General features: G+C 47.6%; 1 protein-coding gene across 1 annotated transcript in view; it reads left to right on the top strand.

Annotated features, from left to right (window-relative positions):
- Positions 1-684: 684 nt before the first annotated feature.
- The window catches only part of FBXW9 (F-box and WD repeat domain containing 9), a gene marked incomplete in the record, with an annotated part of 87,666 nt that continues 69,180 nt past the window's right edge, over positions 685-19,170 (top strand). Inside the window, 9 exon segments of the mRNA XM_029585120.1 lie at positions 685-830; positions 1,611-2,213; positions 4,315-4,454; positions 5,567-5,692; positions 5,799-5,911; positions 6,214-6,305; positions 11,083-11,231; positions 13,130-13,243; positions 13,374-13,463. Coding sequence (XP_029440980.1) covers positions 1,796-2,213; positions 4,315-4,454; positions 5,567-5,692; positions 5,799-5,911; positions 6,214-6,305; positions 11,083-11,231; positions 13,130-13,243; positions 13,374-13,463 — 1,242 coding nt within the window.

Genomic DNA, 19,170 nt, shown 5'->3' on the forward strand with positions numbered 1-19,170 from the left:
TGGGAAGCCCTGCCCTAGAAGGTGGTCAAAGGTAAATCTAAGGTTTAGCTGCGTTAGGTAGGAGAGGTCGAGGGGTAGAGGCCTCCTAAGGCTCTGCTGGATGTTTTCTGGTGGTGGAGGAAGTCAGGGTGCAGGTTCCTGACAGCTGCGCTTAGGTTAGGGGATTCAGAAGCTCAGGGTGCCAAGGCTCTGCCAGATGTGTGAAGTGATTGAACGCGAGAGCCCAGTGTAATCTGTCAGATTTTTTTTATTTATTTATTTAATAACTTATATATATATATATATATGCAGATGCCTGCATTGCTAGAGACTCTGGCAGTTGGTGACTGTGTGTCTCATACCTGAGGTTGGTGGTCCTGTGCCCCGTTATGGCTGTGATTCAGATACATTTATTGGCGTTGCCAAAGTGATGTATCGCATGATTAAAATAAAAGGGCAGTAAAATAAGGGTTTGTCTCATACCTGGGGAGGCGTGGAGCCTGTAGCGCTCTGTCTCATACTTTGGGGGGGGGGGGTGACATTGTATCCCTATTTTTTTCAATAGCTCACGTAAATAATAGCGAAAAAAAAAATACCCCCCCCAGTCATTTATAAGCCATGCCCAGGGCCAGGCCGGAGCTTCAGCTCGGCCCTTCCGGGAAACTAAAAAAAAAGCACTCGGAGGAAGCAGCTGGAAGGCGAGCGCCGCCCCTCAACTCCTTCCGGGTCGGGCGAGGGGCGGGGCCAGCTCTGCGCTCGTCCGGGAACGTGCTCACGCCGGCCGGCGTCCTGCCGCGACGTCATCAGGCGGCGCCGGGGTTGTCCATGGAGACGGGAAAGCAGCTGAGCAGGTGGGTGGCTTGGCGGCCGGGACCCTCCCCAACGCCCCCTAATTAAATAAAGCGAGGGTAACGAGCGAGGAGGAGGGGCTGCCCGGGAAAGGAGCTGCCGGTCCCGCGCGCGAGAGTCCGCTTTCCTCACCCGTCCCGGGGAGGCAGGGCAGTCCGCGACGAGCTTTCCAGAGTTATCCCCTCCCTCCCTCCCCCGAGCCGCTAAAGAGAGGAGCACCCTGGAAAGCTCTGCACTGCAGCTTCACTCCACCTACCCTAGAGACAGAAAGTTAAAGAACATAAGAACCTGCCATACTGGGTCAGACCCAGGGTCCATCAAGCCCAGCATCCTGTTTCCAACAGTGGCCAATCCAGGCCATAAGAACCTGGCAAGTACCCAAACACCAAGAAGATCCCATGCTACTGATGCAATTAATAGCAGTGGCTATTCCCTAAGTAAACTTGATTAATAGCCGTTAATGGACTTCTCCTCCAAGAACTTATCCAAACCTTTTTTGAACCCAGCTACGAAGCTGCCTCGAGGGAAATCTTTCTTTCCTGAAAGAATGGGGGGGGGGGGGGGTGCTTTGACCTGCCACCTGTGGAGGTGGGAGCAGCCAAACCCATGCACAAACTTCCAGTGTGTTTGGGGCAGATAACAGAGGGTGAAGGTAAGGGAGAGATAGGTGGCAGGAGATCAAGAAAGCTCTGTGGTGACACTGAAGGGGAGGGAGGGAGGGGGGGGGGGTGACTGGGTGGGCTACAGGGACTTAATCTGCTAAAATGTATTCTGTCTCCCAGGTTTGAAGCCTTGCAGATCTCAGGATTGTGACTTGTTGGTTTCCAGCCGGCAGCCTGAGAGAGTTCCCCTGGATTTCCTGAAGGAGACGTAGCTGCTGGATTCAGCTGTCACCAGCCTTGCAGAAGAAACGTGCTAATCTGCCCCATGTGCCACATGGACAGATTCTAGACTATCCCGTGCAGTGATGGAAAGTGGTGACTACCCTCAGGGGTCTGATAATGATTCTGAGCCAGAGAGCGGTGACCCAGATGCCCAAGCTCAGGAATATATTGACCGTGTCCTGTTCAGCCCTGTGGAAAGCAACTGCTTGGCCCTGTGTCTTACTCCTGAGTCCTCTCATCTGGACACGAGAGCTTCCAGCTCTGTGCCTGGCTCACCCTTGGCTCTGAAGAGGTCTCCAGTGAGTGAGGACCTAGAGAGCTCGTGCTTGCTTCTCCTCCCACTGGAACTGATCTTGGAGATCTTTGCCTATCTGGATGCCAGATTCGTTCTGACTGTCCTGCCTCTAGTGTGTCGCACGCTGAGAGATATTGTGCAGGACAGGGTGACCTGGAGGATTCGCGTTCAGAAGAGAGTCCGAGCCTGCTACCCTGTGGTGGAAGGTAAGCTCTTCTCTTCCTGTGGTCATTGCTTCTGACACGTGATAGCCAACCTTTGTGTAAGAACACTTTTGATCAGTCCTAGCGGATGTTACCACTTTTTCAGAGTTATCCCTCCTTTCCTAGGACTGATGAGGTAGGAGACTTTCTGATAAAAAGCAAGACCTGACCACCTTCGCTGAGGGTTGGCATGAGTTGACAGGGGGGCTACCAGTCCCATCAATAAAGGACGGATGGTGCAGATCCCTTGGTGCATTTAGGACAGGGGTAGTTAGCTCAGCTCCACCAGGGCAGCAAGTGATAAAATCTGCAAACAAAGCTAATCAGTAGATCCAACTGTACCCAGAAACCAGAGCAGTTTGCAGATGCAGCGTGCTCTGATGTAGCATGTTTACTGCATAGTCGCCTGTAATGCTAAACCGGTCTGATATGAATCTTGTCATGAAGTTCAGTATAGAACTTCATGACAAGATTCATATCAAGACGGCAGCCAGGCAATAACCAACACACTCACTACAAGACAATCATCCTTCTCTTCTCAAGTCAGAAACCTCGGAGTCATAATGGACAATCAACTCAACCTCAAGAGATTTATTAATAATACCACTAAAGAAGGGTTCTTCAAATTGCAAGTCCTAAAAAGGCTCAGACCGCTTCTACACTTCCAAGACTATCGTTCAGTTCTACAGACAATCATCTTCTCAAAAATAGACTACTGCAATTCCCTGCTACTCGGACTCCCAGCTAACACCATAAAACCCCTACAGATCCTCCAAAACGCCACAGCCAGGATACTTACTAAAACCAACAAGAGAGACCATATCACCCCCATTTTGAGAAACCTACACTGGCTCCCGATCAAGTTCAGAATCTCTTACAAAATCCTCACCATCATTCACAAATCAATCCACAAGCTCATCCCACTGGAACTCAACATCCCTCTTCGACTACATATTCCCGATAGACCGGTGAGAACAGCTTACAGGAATTACCCTCCTTGCCCCAGCCATCAAATCCACTTTAAACAAACGAACTCTATCCAGAGCAGGCCCCCAACAATGGAACTCGTTACCCCCTGAACTGCGACAGGAACAATGCCCGATCACCTTCAAAAAGAGACTCAAAACTTGGCTGTTCGAGCAAGCTTTCAATCTACGCCAATAATCTCCCACTATTCACTTCCTTCCTTATTTACAAAGACTCCTTTCAGACTATACCGATATTGTCACTCCAGTTAGCATTCCTACTCGCAGTTTGTCTAGTCTGATCCTTATTTAGCTTTTGTTTAGATGGTTACATGTCTAACTATTGTTTAGCCTGTTACACAAAAATATCACACTGTTTATGGTTTATGGTGATACCAGTCTCCCAGTTTTAGTTGTTCCAAGTTAAATATTCCTTGTTCTATGTAAGAGCGTTCTTACATGCATGTTAATGTTAAAATGTAAACCGATTTGATTTGTAACTCTGCTACATGAATTTCGGTATATAAAAATGCTAAATAAATAGAAAAATGTTAAATAAATAATGTTTCTTGATCCTGGATTCCCCTGGGGTAGTTTTGCTCAGGGGGGCTGCATGGCTTCACTTCCCCATGCTGTGTCTGTGCCATTGAAACGGCTGCATCCTGCAGAGCTCCTGCCCCATGACGCTGAGCAGCACACTTTGTACTTCCCAAAGAAAGAGCCCTGTCTTCCCTGGGAAGCTCCAGATGGATTGGAACTTGTTGAAAGTTCATGCTGGAAGATGGTGACCCTGTTGTGCTTTTTCTTTCATTTTAAACTGCAGGCTTCCTCCTGCTCCTTTGGGCTTCCCGCTCAGTCAGGACCAGGGTTGGGATCTGGCCCCAGGAGCCTGGGAATTTCTCCCCTATTTAACAATCCCCTCTCCCCTCACACCGGGCCTTCTCCTTCCCTCTGCAGCTGACCCCCGAGAGTGGAAGTCCCGAGAGGGGAATCTTACAGCACCAGGTCAGCCCCTCGGTACTGCTCTTTTAATGCCCTTCCCATCAAATGCAATGTGGGTCTTCACTGTCTCCTGCTGATCAGGAGATTGCTCAGATGCCCTGCTAACCTCGCCTCCCGTTCTTCCTGGTTCTTTGCAGAGGAGGATTTTGATTGGCCGGCGGCGTGTGTTGATTTGGAAGAGCAGCTGCGACGTTGGTCAGAGGATGGAAGGAAAGCAGAGCATTTTTCCCTGGGGGACGGACACTTCGCTTCAGTTGATTCTGTTCTCCTGCTGCAGGTGAAAAGCTTCTCCTCTGCACTGCTGCCTCGCTGAGAGCTGGGGGAGAGAGTCAGATGCGCCTGTAGAAAAAAGCCGAAATCATTTGTTTAGATAGGAGAGCTTGCCGGGCTGAACTCCCGACGACAATAAAATCAATCTTGTAACACCCGTGATTTAGGAGTTATTATAGACTCCGAACTTAATTTCAAGAAACACATCTCTATTAAGTTAAAAGAAGGTGATCATAAATTGCCTACCCTTAAACGATTAAAACCATGACTTGACCAAAACAAGTTCAGAACCGTACGTCAGACTCTGCTGTTTTCTAACGTAGGCTATTGTAGTGCATTACTGTTAGGTCTTCCTCAATCAACCATTCGCCCTCTTCAAGTCCCTCCAAAACGCAGCAGCTAGGGTACTAACAAATACAAAAAAATACGATCACGTCACCCCCCCATACTGTGCTCCTTATGCTGGTTGCCAGTAAATTACCGGATTGAGTACAAAGCACTGTGCATTATACAGGAAATAATTTACGGAGCAGCAACAGAATGGTTCAATGCGTCTATCGGGGCTACTCACACCCCAAAGAAATTTAAGATCGTAGTAACAAAGGGCTTTTATCTATCCCAAGTTAGAAATAGAGCCATTTCCCCAGCTGGCCCAAAAATTTGGAATATGCTACCTGAAAAGTTAAGATTACAGCAGAACTTGAAATCATTTAAGGAGGACGTAAAAACGTGGGCTGTTCTGTAAGGCCTACGATGAAAATTACCACGACTAGGACTACGCAACTCAATCTTTAAAAGTACTTGGACTTATTGATCTTCTTTTTATTTATTTTTTATTGCCATTTGATTTATTTTATTTATTGAACGATCATATGCTATGTTCTTTTTTTAATATTTGCTTATTTTTATAGTTGTTTATGATTGTATTTTATTATATTTGTTTTTACCGTGTTGCATTTCTTTTAATTATTTAACTATGTAAACCGTTATGGTGATATAGTCCGAATGACGGCCTATAAAAAGTTATAAATAGATTATAAATAAATCTGTGCCGTGTGCAAGGGAGGAGGAGAGCTTAAAAAAAAAAAAGGCACTGAAGGTCATTCCCCTTTCTTCCAGGGAGGGACGCTCTGTGCATCTGGCTCCAGAGACCGAAACGTCAACGTCTGGGACATGAGAAGACTGGGCCAGGGAGAAGAGGTGCTGGTGAAAGTTCTGGGCACTCAGCGCAATGGGACTCACAAGGTAAGGCTGGGAGTGGTGACTGCGGGGCCGACAGATGGGGGGGGATGTGCGGCCTAGAAGAGTCTCGGATTATCACCCCCTCTCCTCTGCGCTCTCTCCTGCACAGGGCTGGGTGTGGTCACTGGCATCCAGAGGAAATATGCTGTGTTCTGGATCCTGGGACAGCACCATTAAGCTCTGGGACATGGAAGCTGAGGGCCAACAGTGTGGAGAGATCAAGTAAGAACCACGGCCAGAGAAAAGCAGCCTTTGTAACCTCTACCTCCATCCCTGCCCCTCCCCCCCCTTCCCACGGGATCTTTCTGGAGCTCTCGCCATCTGTTCATGGTCTCTCTTTCCCCCCCACCACGCCCCTCTCTTGCTCCACGCCCTGATCAGCAGAGCCTCTGCCTCCCAGTGCAGTTCCTGCAGTTTGCTGGCTCTTGATGTCAGCGCCGTGGTGAAGCTGGCACGAAGGGAGTTTTCCTGCCACAAAGCGCTGACGCTCTGCTCTCTGTGCTTTCAACCTCCCTTTCTTTCAGGGGCAAAGCTGCTGTCCTCTGCCTTGCCCTCCAGCCGGACATCCTGGTGGCAGGATCCTACGACAAGAGAGTGACGGTGTACGACCCCCGAGGTTAGAGCGCTGCCGCGCAGGTGGGGTGGAGGTGGACAGCAGGCAGATCTTGTTACCCACACATGCACAGACTGGGATTATTTGAGAGCAACGGGATGTGTTTCTGGGAATATGTTTCTTCCTCTCTATCCAGCCAGACCAGTCCAGGTGGATGAACAACTTGATTGCTGACATCACATCCCGTAGGATCCCGTGCTGTCTCCAGCAGACGTTAGGGAGTGTCCTGGTGTAGGCCAGGTGAGGAGGAACCTGGTGATTAGTTCCAGAAGAGAGCACAGGGCCGATCCAGTTGTTTGCAAGGTCGGCGCACCTCCGTTTTGCTTCCCCTTTTGAAGGGGCAGGTGGTCAGAGTTCTTTCAGACAATGCATATGTGAATAACAGAGGAGGAACGAAGAGGTCTCATGCAGCCCTGGAGGCCGGTCAGTTCATGGAGAGGGTGGAGAGCGAGATAGGGATAACTTTGTTGGTGCACGTAGGAGGTGCAGAGCAGGTGCAGGTGGATTTTCTCAGCCGGAGCTCTCTGGATCTGGGGGCAGTGGCTTCTGCCAGGCAGGGCAGGTTTTCCCGGGATGCTGCTGATGGATTTTGATGGCTTCTCAGAGCAACGCCAGGGTGAAGAACGGCTTTCATCGGAAGAGAGTTCATCCGGGTTGGCCAGAATGTTTCCGTTCTAGGCAGAAAGTCGCCGAGCGTCAGATTCTTGTCGTTTTGGTTGCTGCAGGTTGGCTGAGATGCCCCCTGTGTTTCCTCCGGATGGGTTCTGTCTTGCAGCTTGGCTCGTATAGCGAAGAGAGGTTATTCCCAAGGGGAGGGGGGGGGGGGGTAGTGAATACTCTCCCTCAAGCAAGAAAGAGGTAGACTTCCCTGGCATGTGTAAGAGATCTTGGAGGGCTGCTGCACGAACCAAGGACTGTCGGCCAGAAGGGCCTTACTTCCTTCTATTTTGGAATTCCTTCAAGAAAGTTTGAGCAAGGGGTTAGCCCTGCATTCCCTGAAGGCACAGCTATTGCTTGCTGAGGAGATCCTTATCTTATCATCCAGACCTGGCTTCTTTTCTTAGGGGGGGGGGGGGGGTGAAGCACCTTTGCTCCCCCCTCTTATTAGAAAGATGGTCATTGCTTGGGATTTGAATGTGCATTTGAAGTATCTTATGGCACAACCTGTTGAGCCCATGAGGCGAGGTTTCGATCAGGCTGCCGGCCTTTAAGACTGTGTGTGTGTGTTTGACGGCAGAGTCTGCTCTGCTGGACGTGTCTCCGAGCTTCGAGCTCGTTCTTGTAAGGAGCCATTTCTGCGCTTGACAGAAGACGCGGTTTTTATTCTCAAAATGCCTTCCTTTTCTACCCAATTGGTAAGCTGGGCGGAGCAGCATCCAGCCGGCCTCGCGGCCTCTCACATCGCAGGGGCAGACTACGTCCAAGCCGATTTTCTCAGTCGTCACAGTTTCGATCCTGGGGGCTGAGAGCTCTCCGAGGAAGCATTCCATCTCATTTGCAGCAAGTGGTCCAGGCAGTGTGTCGATCTGATGGCGACCTTTCGGAATTCCAAGGCCCCTCATTTCTTCAGTTGTTGCCGGGAGCCAATGGCGGAAGGGATGGATGCTTTGGTGCTCGCGTGGCCAAGGCACGTCCTTCTATATGTGTTCCCGCCATGGCCTCACCCATCTGACGTGATCTTAGTTAGCACCAGAATGGCCGAGGCATCCATGGTTTGCAGATCACGTAAATTTGTCGGTGGAAGGGCCCCTGAGGTTTCGGGATCTTCCGAATCTTCTGCATCAGGGCCCCATTTGTTTGGAAGAGGCGATCGCTTTTGACTTGCAGCATGGCTTTTGAGAGTCAAAGACTGGAGAGCAAAGGTTATTCGGATGCAGTCGTCGTTACCCTTTTGCGTTCTAGAAGACCTCCACTTCTTTAGCTTATGTCAGGGTGTGAAAGGTGTTTGAGTCTTGGTGTGTAGACCGCATGGTGGATCCTACTCGGGCTCTGGTGCCCGATAGGTTATCTTTCCTGCAGGCCGGCCTAGCTAAAGGCCTCTCGTGCAGCTCATTACGGGTACAGGTATCGGCTCTCTGTTGTTTCCGTGGTAAAATACAAGGAGTAGCTTTGGCTACGCATCCGGACATGGCTCGATTTCTCAGAGGGGCAAAACACCCTGCGTCCTCCGGTCAGGGATCCTTGCCCATCGTGGAGTTTAAATTTGGTCCTCCAAGTTCTATGTGCGGCACCTTTTCAACCTTTAAAACGGGCAGCGCTAAAGGATCTTACCTCAAAGGTGGTTTTTTTTCGTGGCTATTTCCTCCGCCCGCCAAGTGTCTGAGCCTTTCCTAAGAATTATGGATACGGCGGTCTCTCTACGGGGTGTAGGGCAGAGTCGGTCAAAACCTCTCTGTCTCCATCTGCTGGTGGGAACAGATCCAGATCTGTGGTGGTACTACAGGAACGAAAATTTAGCAGGTAAGAACCAATTTTTCCTTTGTCAGATATAAATTATTTTCACCTCCTTATTCAACCTGCCAGACCAGTCCAGATGCATGGGAAGTACCCAAGTTACGCCTCATCTGGGCGGAATTCTGCCAACCCCACTCTCAAAAGCCCAGACCAAAGGCGAAATCCTCCATGGTTTGGATATGCAGGCGGCAGCATCAGAGGCCAGGTCACCGCCTTGCAAGTATCCAGGGCCGATGCAAGGCGTGGAGCTCCACCCCAGACACAGCTTGTGCCCTGCTAGACGAGGCTCTCAGTCCTTTGGGAAATGGACCGCTCCCGTCAACAGAGGCTGCAGCAAGGGAAAAATCGTTCCTGTAGTACTAGTCTTCCATTACTGCAGCCTCTGGAGAGGGAGACCCGGCCGAATCCCGGCCTTCGCAGCTCCATCCGACGTGCCCTCCCCCTCCCGGGGAGGCACGAGGAGCATAGGCCGTCCCTTGACACCCGCGAGCGCGCGTCAGGCCTGCACCACGCAGCATCGTCGGCTTGGAGAGAGAGAGAGAGAAGCCCGGACAACCAGAGGCGAAAGGTCCCTCCCCCACACGGAGGTAAAAACGGAGCCGGCCGTGCGGTCACTTGCCTTTACGTTTTTTTTTTGTTTTTTTTTAATGTATCCGGTTGCTCCGCGGGTCCTGCGCCGTTCGGGGTGAGTGAGCCGGGCTCCCCGGTATCACCCGAGCGCGTGGGCCAGGAGTGGATGCAGGGTCCTCAACCTCCCTAACTCCAGCGGCCTCGAGAACCAGGGGGGATGGTCCCATCAGGACCTGGCAACCCCCCTGGGAGGCAGTGAAAATGGCTCCTTCCTCCATATATATATATATATATATATATATATATATATATATATATATATAAAATTATAAAGAGCCAGTCCTGAAACACTCAGACTAACCCTAAAGTTTCCACCTCAACTCTTCTGTTTTTTCTCTCAAACTAAACTACCACAGACGGCAGGATTTTGCACCTCCACCATCTGCTGGAGACAGAGAAATACTGAGGGACTGCAGGTGGCACCTCTGGATATAGGGCAGAGTCCTTCAAAGCTTTCTCTGTCTCCACCTGCTGGAGGGGAGGCAAAACCCAGGCGTCTGGACTGGCCTGGCTGGATGAATAAGAAGGTGAAAATAATTTATAGCTGATAATTTGCTTTTCTTTCTGCCTTCCATAGCGTCTCTGGTTAATATATGGATATGTGGTGTTGGTCTTCCCTTGGAAGCTTCACAGGGAAGGTTCTTAGATTGTATTTCTGTTTTATTCACCTTTTCTGTCTCTTGTCGGTTGGTACCTGAATGATTTTTTTCCTGGAAACTCTCTGGATGTACGCTAAGGGGGATCTGTTATCAAAGTTTTTATTTTAGCTTGCTAGAAAGAATACTGACAGGCTGGGTACAGGACGGGATCCCGTAAGGATCGGTGTCAGCAGTCAGGTTATCCTCTGTCTCCGTTTGCTGGCTGGGGAAACCTAAACCGAAGCATCTGGGCTGCTCTGGCTGTATTCCAGGAAGGGTAAGAATAGATTGTACACCATTCGTAGTGCTCCCGGCCCCCGCCCTGCTGCCCCGGGCATCGTCCTTTCTTCTAAACGTGTAACAGTCACTGCAGGTCAGAGTACAGAATGGTGGCTTCCTCCCGCCTCTGAGCACCGTTCCAGAGCCAGACCTGGAGTAGGGCTCAGCGCCTTCCTGGCTCATCGTCAGACTGTGGACGGTGTACGTTACAGCCGGCTCCGCTGTCGTCCGAGGAGCGTCAGACTGTGTGCGCCTGCACGCTGAGCGTTAGACTGTGTGCGCCTGCACGCTGAGCGTTAGACTGTGTGCGCCTGCACGCTGAGCGTTAGACTGTGTGCGCCTGCACGCTGAGCGTTAGACTGTGTGCGCCTGCACGCTGAGCGTTAGACTGTGTGCGCCTGCACGCTGAGCGTTAGACTGTGTGCGCCTGCACGCTGAGCGTTAGACTGTGTGCGCCTGCACGCTGAGCGTTAGACTGTGTGCGCCTGCACGCTGAGCGTTAGACTGTGTGCGCCTGCACGCTGAGCGTTAGACTGTGTGCGCCTGCACGCTGAGCGTTAGACTGTGTGCGCCTGCACGCTGAGCGTTAGACTGTGTGCGCCTGCACGCTGAGCGTTAGACTGTGTGCGCCTGCACGCTGAGCGTTAGACTGTGTGCGTCTGCACGCTGAGCCTGGATTCTCCCCCCCCCCCCCCCAGCCAGGCTCTCCCTCTACAGGATTTCTGTGGGGCTTTGCTGCTGCCCTGGATGCCTCCTTACCCTGTTCTCTCTCCCGGCAGCTGCCCAGCCCCTCGTGAAGAGCCGGAAAGTGCACTCCAGCGCTGTGCTCTCCCTCCTAGCAGATGATCACTACATCTTGTCGGGCAGCGAGGATCGGACGCTTGTGGTTTTTGACCGGCGCTACAACAGCGTGTTCCAGAGGCTGCAGGTGTGGTACTGCTTGTGCTCCATGTGTAAGCGTGTTCCAGAGGCTGCAGGTGTGGTACTGCTTGCGCTCCATGTGTAAGCATGTTCCAGAGGCTGCAGGTGTGGTACTGCTTGTGCTCCGTGTGTAAACGTGTTCCAGAGGCTGCAGGTGTGGTACTGCTAGTGCTCCGTGTGTAAACGTGTTCCAGAGGCTGCAGGTGTGGTACTGCTTGTGCTCCGTGTGTAAACGTGTTCCAGAGGCTGCAGGTGTGGTACTGCTTGTGCTCCGTGTGTAAACGTGTTCCAGAGGCTGCAGGTGTGGTACTGCTTGTGCTCCGCGTGTAAGCGTGTTCCAGAGGCTGCAGGTGTGGTACTGCTTGTGCTCCGCGTGTAAGCGTGTTCCCGGGGCTGCGGGTGTGGTACTGCTTGTGCTCCGCGTGTAAGCGTGTTCCCAGGGCTGCGGGTGTGGTACCGCTTGTGCTCCGCGTGTAAGCGTGTTCCCGGGGCTCCAGTTGTGGTACCGCTTGTGCTCCGTGTGTAAGCGTGTTCCCGGGGCTGCGGATGTGGTACCGCTTGTGCTCCGCGTGTAAGCGTGTGTCCGAGGCTGCGTGTGTGGTAGTGCTTGTGCTCCGCGTGTAAGCGTGTGTCCGAGGCTGCGTGTGTGGTAGTGCTTGTGCTCCGCGTGTAAGCGTGTGTCCGAGGCTGCGTGTGTGTGTAGTGCTTGTGCTCCGCGTGTAAGCGTGTTTCCGAGGCTGCAGGTGTGGTAGTGCTTGTGCTCCGCGTGTAAGCGTGTTCCCGGGGCTGCGGATGTGGTACCGCTTGTGCTCCGCGTGTAAGCGTGTGTCCGAGGCTGCGTGTGTGGTAGTGCTTGTGCTCCGCGTGTAAGCGTGTTTCCGAGGCTGCAGGTGTGGTACCGCTTGTGCTCCGCGTGTAAGCGTGTGTCAGAGGCTGCGTGTGTGGTAGTGCTTGTGCTCCGCGTGTAAGCGTGTGTCCGAGGCTGCGTGTGTGGTAGTGCTTGTGCTCCGCGTGTAAGCGTGTGTCCGAGGCTGCATGTGTGGTAGTGCTTGTGCTCCGCGTGTAAGCGTGTTTCCGAGGCTGCAGGTGTGGTACCGCTTGTGCTCCGCGTGTAAGCGTGTGTCAGAGGCTGCGTGTGTGGTAGTGCTTGTGCTCCGCGTGTAAGCGTGTGTCCGAGGCTGCGTGTGTGGTAGTGCTTGTGCTCCGCGTGTAAGCGAGTGTCCGAGGCTGCGTGTGTGGTAGTGCTTGTGCTCCGCGTGTAAGCGTGTGTCCGGGGCTGCGTGTGTGGTAGTGCTTGTGCTCCGCGTGTAAGCGTGTGTCCGAGGCTGCGTGTGTGGTAGTGCTTGTGCTCCGCGTGTAAGCGTGTGTCCGAGGCTGCGTGTGTGGTAGTGCTTGTGCTCCGCGTGTAAGCGTGTTTCCGAGGCTGCAGGTGTGGTATTGCTTGTGCTCCGCGTGTAAGCGTGTGTCCGAGGCTGCGTGTGTGGTAGTGCTTGTGCTCCACGTGTAAGCGTGTTCCCGGGGCTGCGGGTGTGGTAGTGCTTGTGCTCCGCGTGTAAGCGTGTTTCCGAGGCTGCAGGTGTGGTATTGCTTGTGCTCCGCGTGTAAGCGTGTTCCCGGGGCTGCGGGTGTGGTACTGCTTACGCTCCGCGTGTAAGCGTGTTCTCGATGCTGTGGGTTTGGAGCCAGTAGGGTTAGTGGCTTAAATTTATCCTATTGAGTTTCAGCTGCAGCTCGCAGGTATTGGTGGCGAGTGCTGAAAGTTGGTAGTAGCTGGGCTAAGCTGCACCCTCCCTTGCTGATCCACCCCTGGGGGCGCCTGCTTCCTAACGCCTTCCTTGGGTGGCTGATAAAAGGCAGTCTCTTAGCATCCTCTGCATTTCCTGTCTCTCTCTGCTCCTTCCTCAGCTGGACTCCTACCTGCTGTCCATGTCCTATGAGAAACCACAGCTGTGGGCCGGAGATAACCAGGGCCTGATTCACGTGTTTGAGAACAGAAACGGCAGCTTTCAGTCCATCCGGGTACCTCTCTCTCTTCTTTTTTTTATTTTTTTGTCTGGAGTCTGTTCCTGCTTGCTCTCCTTCCCAGTGTCCTAGGGGAGGGTCGAGGGATGCACTCTGAGCCTTACCGTTCTTCCTCTCTGCCTCTCAGTGCTTTGATGTTGGCCACCGGTCACAGATCACAGGACTTCGACACTCCCTGGGCGCCTTGTACACAACATCCACTGACAGGACCATCAAGGTAAGAGTCACGTGAGCCAGGACGCACAAAGGGCCAGAGCGCACCTGATCTCAGCCGCTCAGGTCCACCACTCCCTCAGAGATCCCTTCTGCTTTCGGGGATTCAGATCCTGCCCCGGTCTCCAGCACCCTCCTCTCTGTAAAGAGACATTTCCCAAGCTGATCCCTGAGTCTGTCTCCTTTCACCCTCATCCCATGAGCCTATTTCCATTCAAGGGGACCACTCTCCTGTGTATGTAAATCTCTCTCACATATTTCCCTCATCATCCAGGGTTGTACGTGTTTACATCTTTAACTGAGTCCCCTTATGCTTTACAAAGAAGACCACTGAAAATGTTAGCAGCCTCCTTCTGGAGCGACTCCATCCTGTTTCTATCCTTCTGAAGGTGGGGTCTCCAGGATTGTACTCAGTATTCCCAGTGAGGTCTCACCAGGGACCTATACAGTCACATTATCGCCTCTCTTCCTGCTGATCATTGACCTCCCTAGTGCACCCAAGCAACTTTCTGGCTTTTGCCACAGCCTTATTTATTTATTTACTTTATTTATTTAAAATCTTTTCTATACCGTCACTAAGTTATGTACCATCGCAACGGTTCACAAATAGGCACAAATAATGTATATATAGGTGGGTATCGTACATTCTAACAAGTGCCAGCTACAAACGGTAACAATATCATTAATAAATATACATTTTTGGGTAGTGATGAAATAGTTGTGGGAAGGTTTATTGTGGTACTTTCCTTTGGTCTGTTTCTCTACTGTACTATGTATTTATAACCTCTATCAGGCCACCTGTTTGGCCTGATAGAGAACTGAATATGGTTAGAACATAGGAACAGTGTTAGAGAAGAAATCAGACCTGACAGAGCACTACTGAAATGCTTAATATTATAATTACCAGACCTGATAGAGAACTGAATATGGTTAGAACATAAGGAACAGTGTTAGAGAAGAAATCAGACCTGACAGAGCACTGCTGAAATGCTTAATATTATAATTACCAGACCTGATAGAGAACTGAATATGGTTAGAACATAGGAACAGTGTTAGAGAAGAAATCAGACCTGACAGAGCACTGCTGAAATGCTTAATATTATAATTACCAGACCTGATAGAGAACTGAATATGGTTAGAACATAAGGAACAGTGTTAGAGAAGAAATCAGACCTGACAGAGCACTAGCTGAAATGCTTAATATTATAATTACCAGACCTGATAGAGAACTGAATATGGTTAGAACATAAGAACAGTGTTAGAGAAGAAATCAGACCTGACAGAGCACTACTGAAATGCTTAATATTATAATTACCAGACCTGATAGAGAACTGAATATGGTTAGAACATAAGGAACAGTGTTAGAGAAGAAATCAGACCTGACAGAGCACTGCTGAAATGCTTAATATTATAATTACCAGACCTGATAGAGAACTGAATATGGTTAGAACATAACAACAGTGTTAGAGAAGAAATCAGACCTGACAGAGCACTACTGAAATGCTTAATATTATAATTACCAGACCTGATAGAGAACTGAATATGGTTAGAACATAGGAACAGTGTTAGAGAAGAAATCAGACCTGACAGAGCACTGCTGAAATGCTTAATATTATAATTACCAGACCTGATAGAGAACTGAATATGGTTAGAACATAGGAACAGTGTTAGAGAAGAAATCAGACCTGACAGAGCACTGCTGAAATGCTTAATATTATAATTACCAGACCTGATAGAGAACTGAATATGGTTAGAACATAAGGAACAGTGTTAGAGAAGAAATCAGACCTGACAGAGCACTGCTGAAATGCTTAATATTATAATTACCAGACCTGATAGAGAACTGAATATGGTTAGAACATAAGGAACAGTGTTAGAGAAGAAATCAGACCTGACAGAGCACTACTGAAATGCTTAATATTATAATTACCAGACCTGATAGAGAACTGAATATGGTTAGAACATAGGAACAGTGTTAGAGAAGAAATCAGACCTGACAGAGGACTGCTGAAATGCTTAATATTATAATTACCAGACCTGATAGAGAACTGAATATGGTTAGGACATAGGAACAGTGTTAGAGAAGAAATCAGACCTGACAGAGCACTGCTGAAATGCTTAATATTATAATTACCAGACCTGATAGAGAACTGAATATGGTTAGAACATAAGGAACAGTGTTAGAGAAGAAATCAGACCTGACAGAGCACTGCTGAAATGCTTAATATTATAATTACCAGACCTGATAGAGAACTGAATATGGTTAGAACATAGGAACAGTGTTAGAGAAGAAATCAGACCTGACAGAGCACTGCTGAAATGCTTAATATTATAATTACCAGACCTGATAGAGAACTGAATATGGTTAGAACATAGGAACAGTGTTAGAGAAGAAATCAGACCTGACAGAGCACTGCTGAAATGCTTAATATTATAATTACCAGACCTGATAGAGAACTGAATATGGTTAGAACATAGGAACAGTGTTAGAGAAGAAATCAGACCTGACAGAGCACTGCTGAAATGCTTAATATTATAATTACCAGACCTGATAGAGAACTGAATATGGTTAGAACATAAGAACAGTGTTAGAGAAGAAATCAGACCTGACAGAGCACTGCTGAAATGCTTAATATTATAATTACCAGACCTGATAGAGAACTGAATATGGTTAGAACATAGGAACAGTGTTAGAGAAGAAATCAGACCTGACAGAGCACTGCTGAAATGCTTAATATTATAATTACCAGACCTGATAGAGAACTGAATATGGTTAGAACATAGGAACAGTGTTAGAGAAGAAATCAGACCTGACAGAGCACTGCTGAAATGCTTAATATTATAATTACCAGACCTGATAGAGAACTGAATATGGTTAGAACATAACAGTGTTAGAGAAGAAATCAGACCTGACAGAGCACTGCTGAAATGCTTAATATTATAATTACCAGACCTGATAGAGAACTGAATATGGTTAGGACATAAGAACAGTGTTAGAGAAGAAATCAGACCTGACAGAGCACTGCTGAAATGCTTAATATTATAATACCAGACCTGATAGAGAACTGAATATGGTTAGAACATAGGAACAGTGTTAGAGAAGAAATCAGACCTGACAGAGCACTGCTGAAATGCTTAATATTATAATTACCAGACCTGATAGAGAACTGAATATGGTTAGAACATAGAACAGTGTTAGAGAAGAAATCAGACCTGACAGAGCACTGCTGAAATGCTTAATATTATAATTACCAGACCTGATAGAGAACTGAATATGGTTAGGACATAAGAACAGTGTTAGAGAAGAAATCAGACCTGACAGAGCACTGCTGAAATGCTTAATATTATAATTACCAGACCTGATAGAGAACTGAATATGGTTAGGACATAAGAACAGTGTTAGAGAAGAAATCAGACCTGACAGAGCACTGCTGAAATGCTTAATATTATAATTACCAGACCTGATAGAGAACTGAATATGGTTAGAACATAAGAACAGTGTTAGAGAAGAAATCAGACCTGACAGAGCACTGCTGAAATGCTTAATATTATAATTACCAGACCTGATAGAGAACTGAATATGGTTAGAACATAAGAACAGTGTTAGAGAAGAAATCAGACCTGACAGAGCACTACTGAAATGCTTAATATTATAATTACCAGACCTGATAGAGAACTGAATATGGTTAGAACATAGGAACAGTGTTAGAGAAGAAATCAGACCTGACAGAGCACTACTGAAATGCTTAATATTATAATTACCAGACCTGATAGAGAACTGAATATGGTTAGAACATAGGAACAGTGTTAGAGAAGAAATCAGACCTGACAGAGCACTACTGAAATGCTTAATATTATAATTACCAGACCTGATAGAGAACTGAATATGGTTAGAACATAGAACAGTGTTAGAGAAGAAATCAGACCTGACAGAGCACTGCTGAAATGCTTAATATTATAATTACCAGACCTGATAGAGAACTGAATATGGTTAGAACATAGGAACAGTGTTAGAGAAGAAATCAGACCTGACAGAGCACTGCTGAAATGCTTAATATTATAATTACCAGACCTGATAGAGAACTGAATATGGTTAGAACATAGGAACAGTGTTAGAGAAGAAATCAGACCTGACAGAGCACTGCTGAAATGCTTAATATTATAATTACCAGACCTGATAGAGAACTGAATATGGTTAGGACATAAGAACAGTGTTAGAGAAGAAATCAGACCTGACAGAGCACTGCTGAAATGCTTAATATTATAATTACCAGACCTGATAGAGAACTGAATATGGTTAGAACATAGGAACAGTGTTAGAGAAGAAATCAGACCTGACAGAGCACTGCTGAAATGCTTAATATTATAATTACCAGACCTGATAGAGAACTGGTATTTTTGTACCTCAAGCTTTAAACTTGTCTTCTCTCTTAGCGATGGAAAAACCTAAAGTTGTCACGAATGAATCTATATGGCAGGCAATAATGACTATGCAAAAAGTTATATTAAACCTATCTTCAAATATAAAGGATATGCAAACTTCTATATGTAATTTAACTCCAGAATTTAACCAACATTCTACCAAGATGGTTAAAGTAGAGGAAGAAATATGCCAGATTAAGAAAGTGCAACTCACAATAATAAAAGGAGAAAATATGCTTGTAAAGAAGGTGGAAAGTATTGAAAATTCTTTGAGATACAATAATTTACGAATTATAACTTTCCTAAATGCAAAATGACTTCTCCGAAGGAGCAATTGAAAAATTACTTCCAAGAGATACTATCAATATCTGTAGAAAAGTTACCTGTAATCCAAAAGGCTTATTTCTTTTTGAAAAAAGGAGAGAAATCCCCACAAGGGAATTTACCATCAGAAGGAGTTTCATTGAATGTGACGGAGTTAATAGAATCCTCGCATAGCTCTCAAGTAGAGATGCGTGGGACTTGTTAGTAAAATTTAAATATTTGGAAGAAAGAGATAATGTGCTTAAAATATTTCTAGCTAAAAGATCTATGCTGTATTTGGGACAAAAAGTCTGGTTTTACCCGGATGTTTCACCAGAGACACAGTCAAGACGGAAGAAATTTCTAATTCTTGCTAATCAAGCAAGAACCTTTGGGTTTCAAGCTAATGTCAGGTTTCCTTGTAAATATGTATTGAAAGTTGAAGGGAAAAAATTTATATATTATGAGCCTCAGCCATTAGCTGAATAACTTGAGAACCGAAGGAACCAAGGAATAGTGGCTGAATAATAACATCTATTGAAAGTTGGTGTATGAAGGAATCTCTGAGAATCTCTCTCTTCTATAACTGTTACAGTTTTGTAATTGCTGTATTGTAATAATTTTGCTCTGATACTCTCCCTCTCTAGTTTTGTAATATGGGGAAAAGAATTTGAGTTTGAGCTTTTTGGGGTTGGGAAATGTTTAGGATAAACATGTATGTTTGTTTAATTCTTACTCCTGCATTTATGAAAAAAGTTTGAATGTATCAAATATTGAAAAGTGCAAAATTAAAAATTAAAAAAAAAAAAACAAGGGCTCCCTGGAATGGGTTGGCCCCAAGAGTGGGGTGTTTCCATTGGCGACTAGTGAGTTCTCGCTGGTCTTTTAAAGTCTGGTGGACATAGCAGATATACAAATGAGAATTTTGAAGGTCAAGGCGGAGGAGGTTTCCATGTGAACAGCGATTCTACATAGGTCAGCGGGTG

Source organism: Rhinatrema bivittatum, chromosome 19 (genome assembly GCF_901001135.1).
Source record: "Rhinatrema bivittatum chromosome 19, aRhiBiv1.1, whole genome shotgun sequence".
NCBI classification, from domain to species: domain Eukaryota; kingdom Metazoa; phylum Chordata; class Amphibia; order Gymnophiona; family Rhinatrematidae; genus Rhinatrema; species Rhinatrema bivittatum.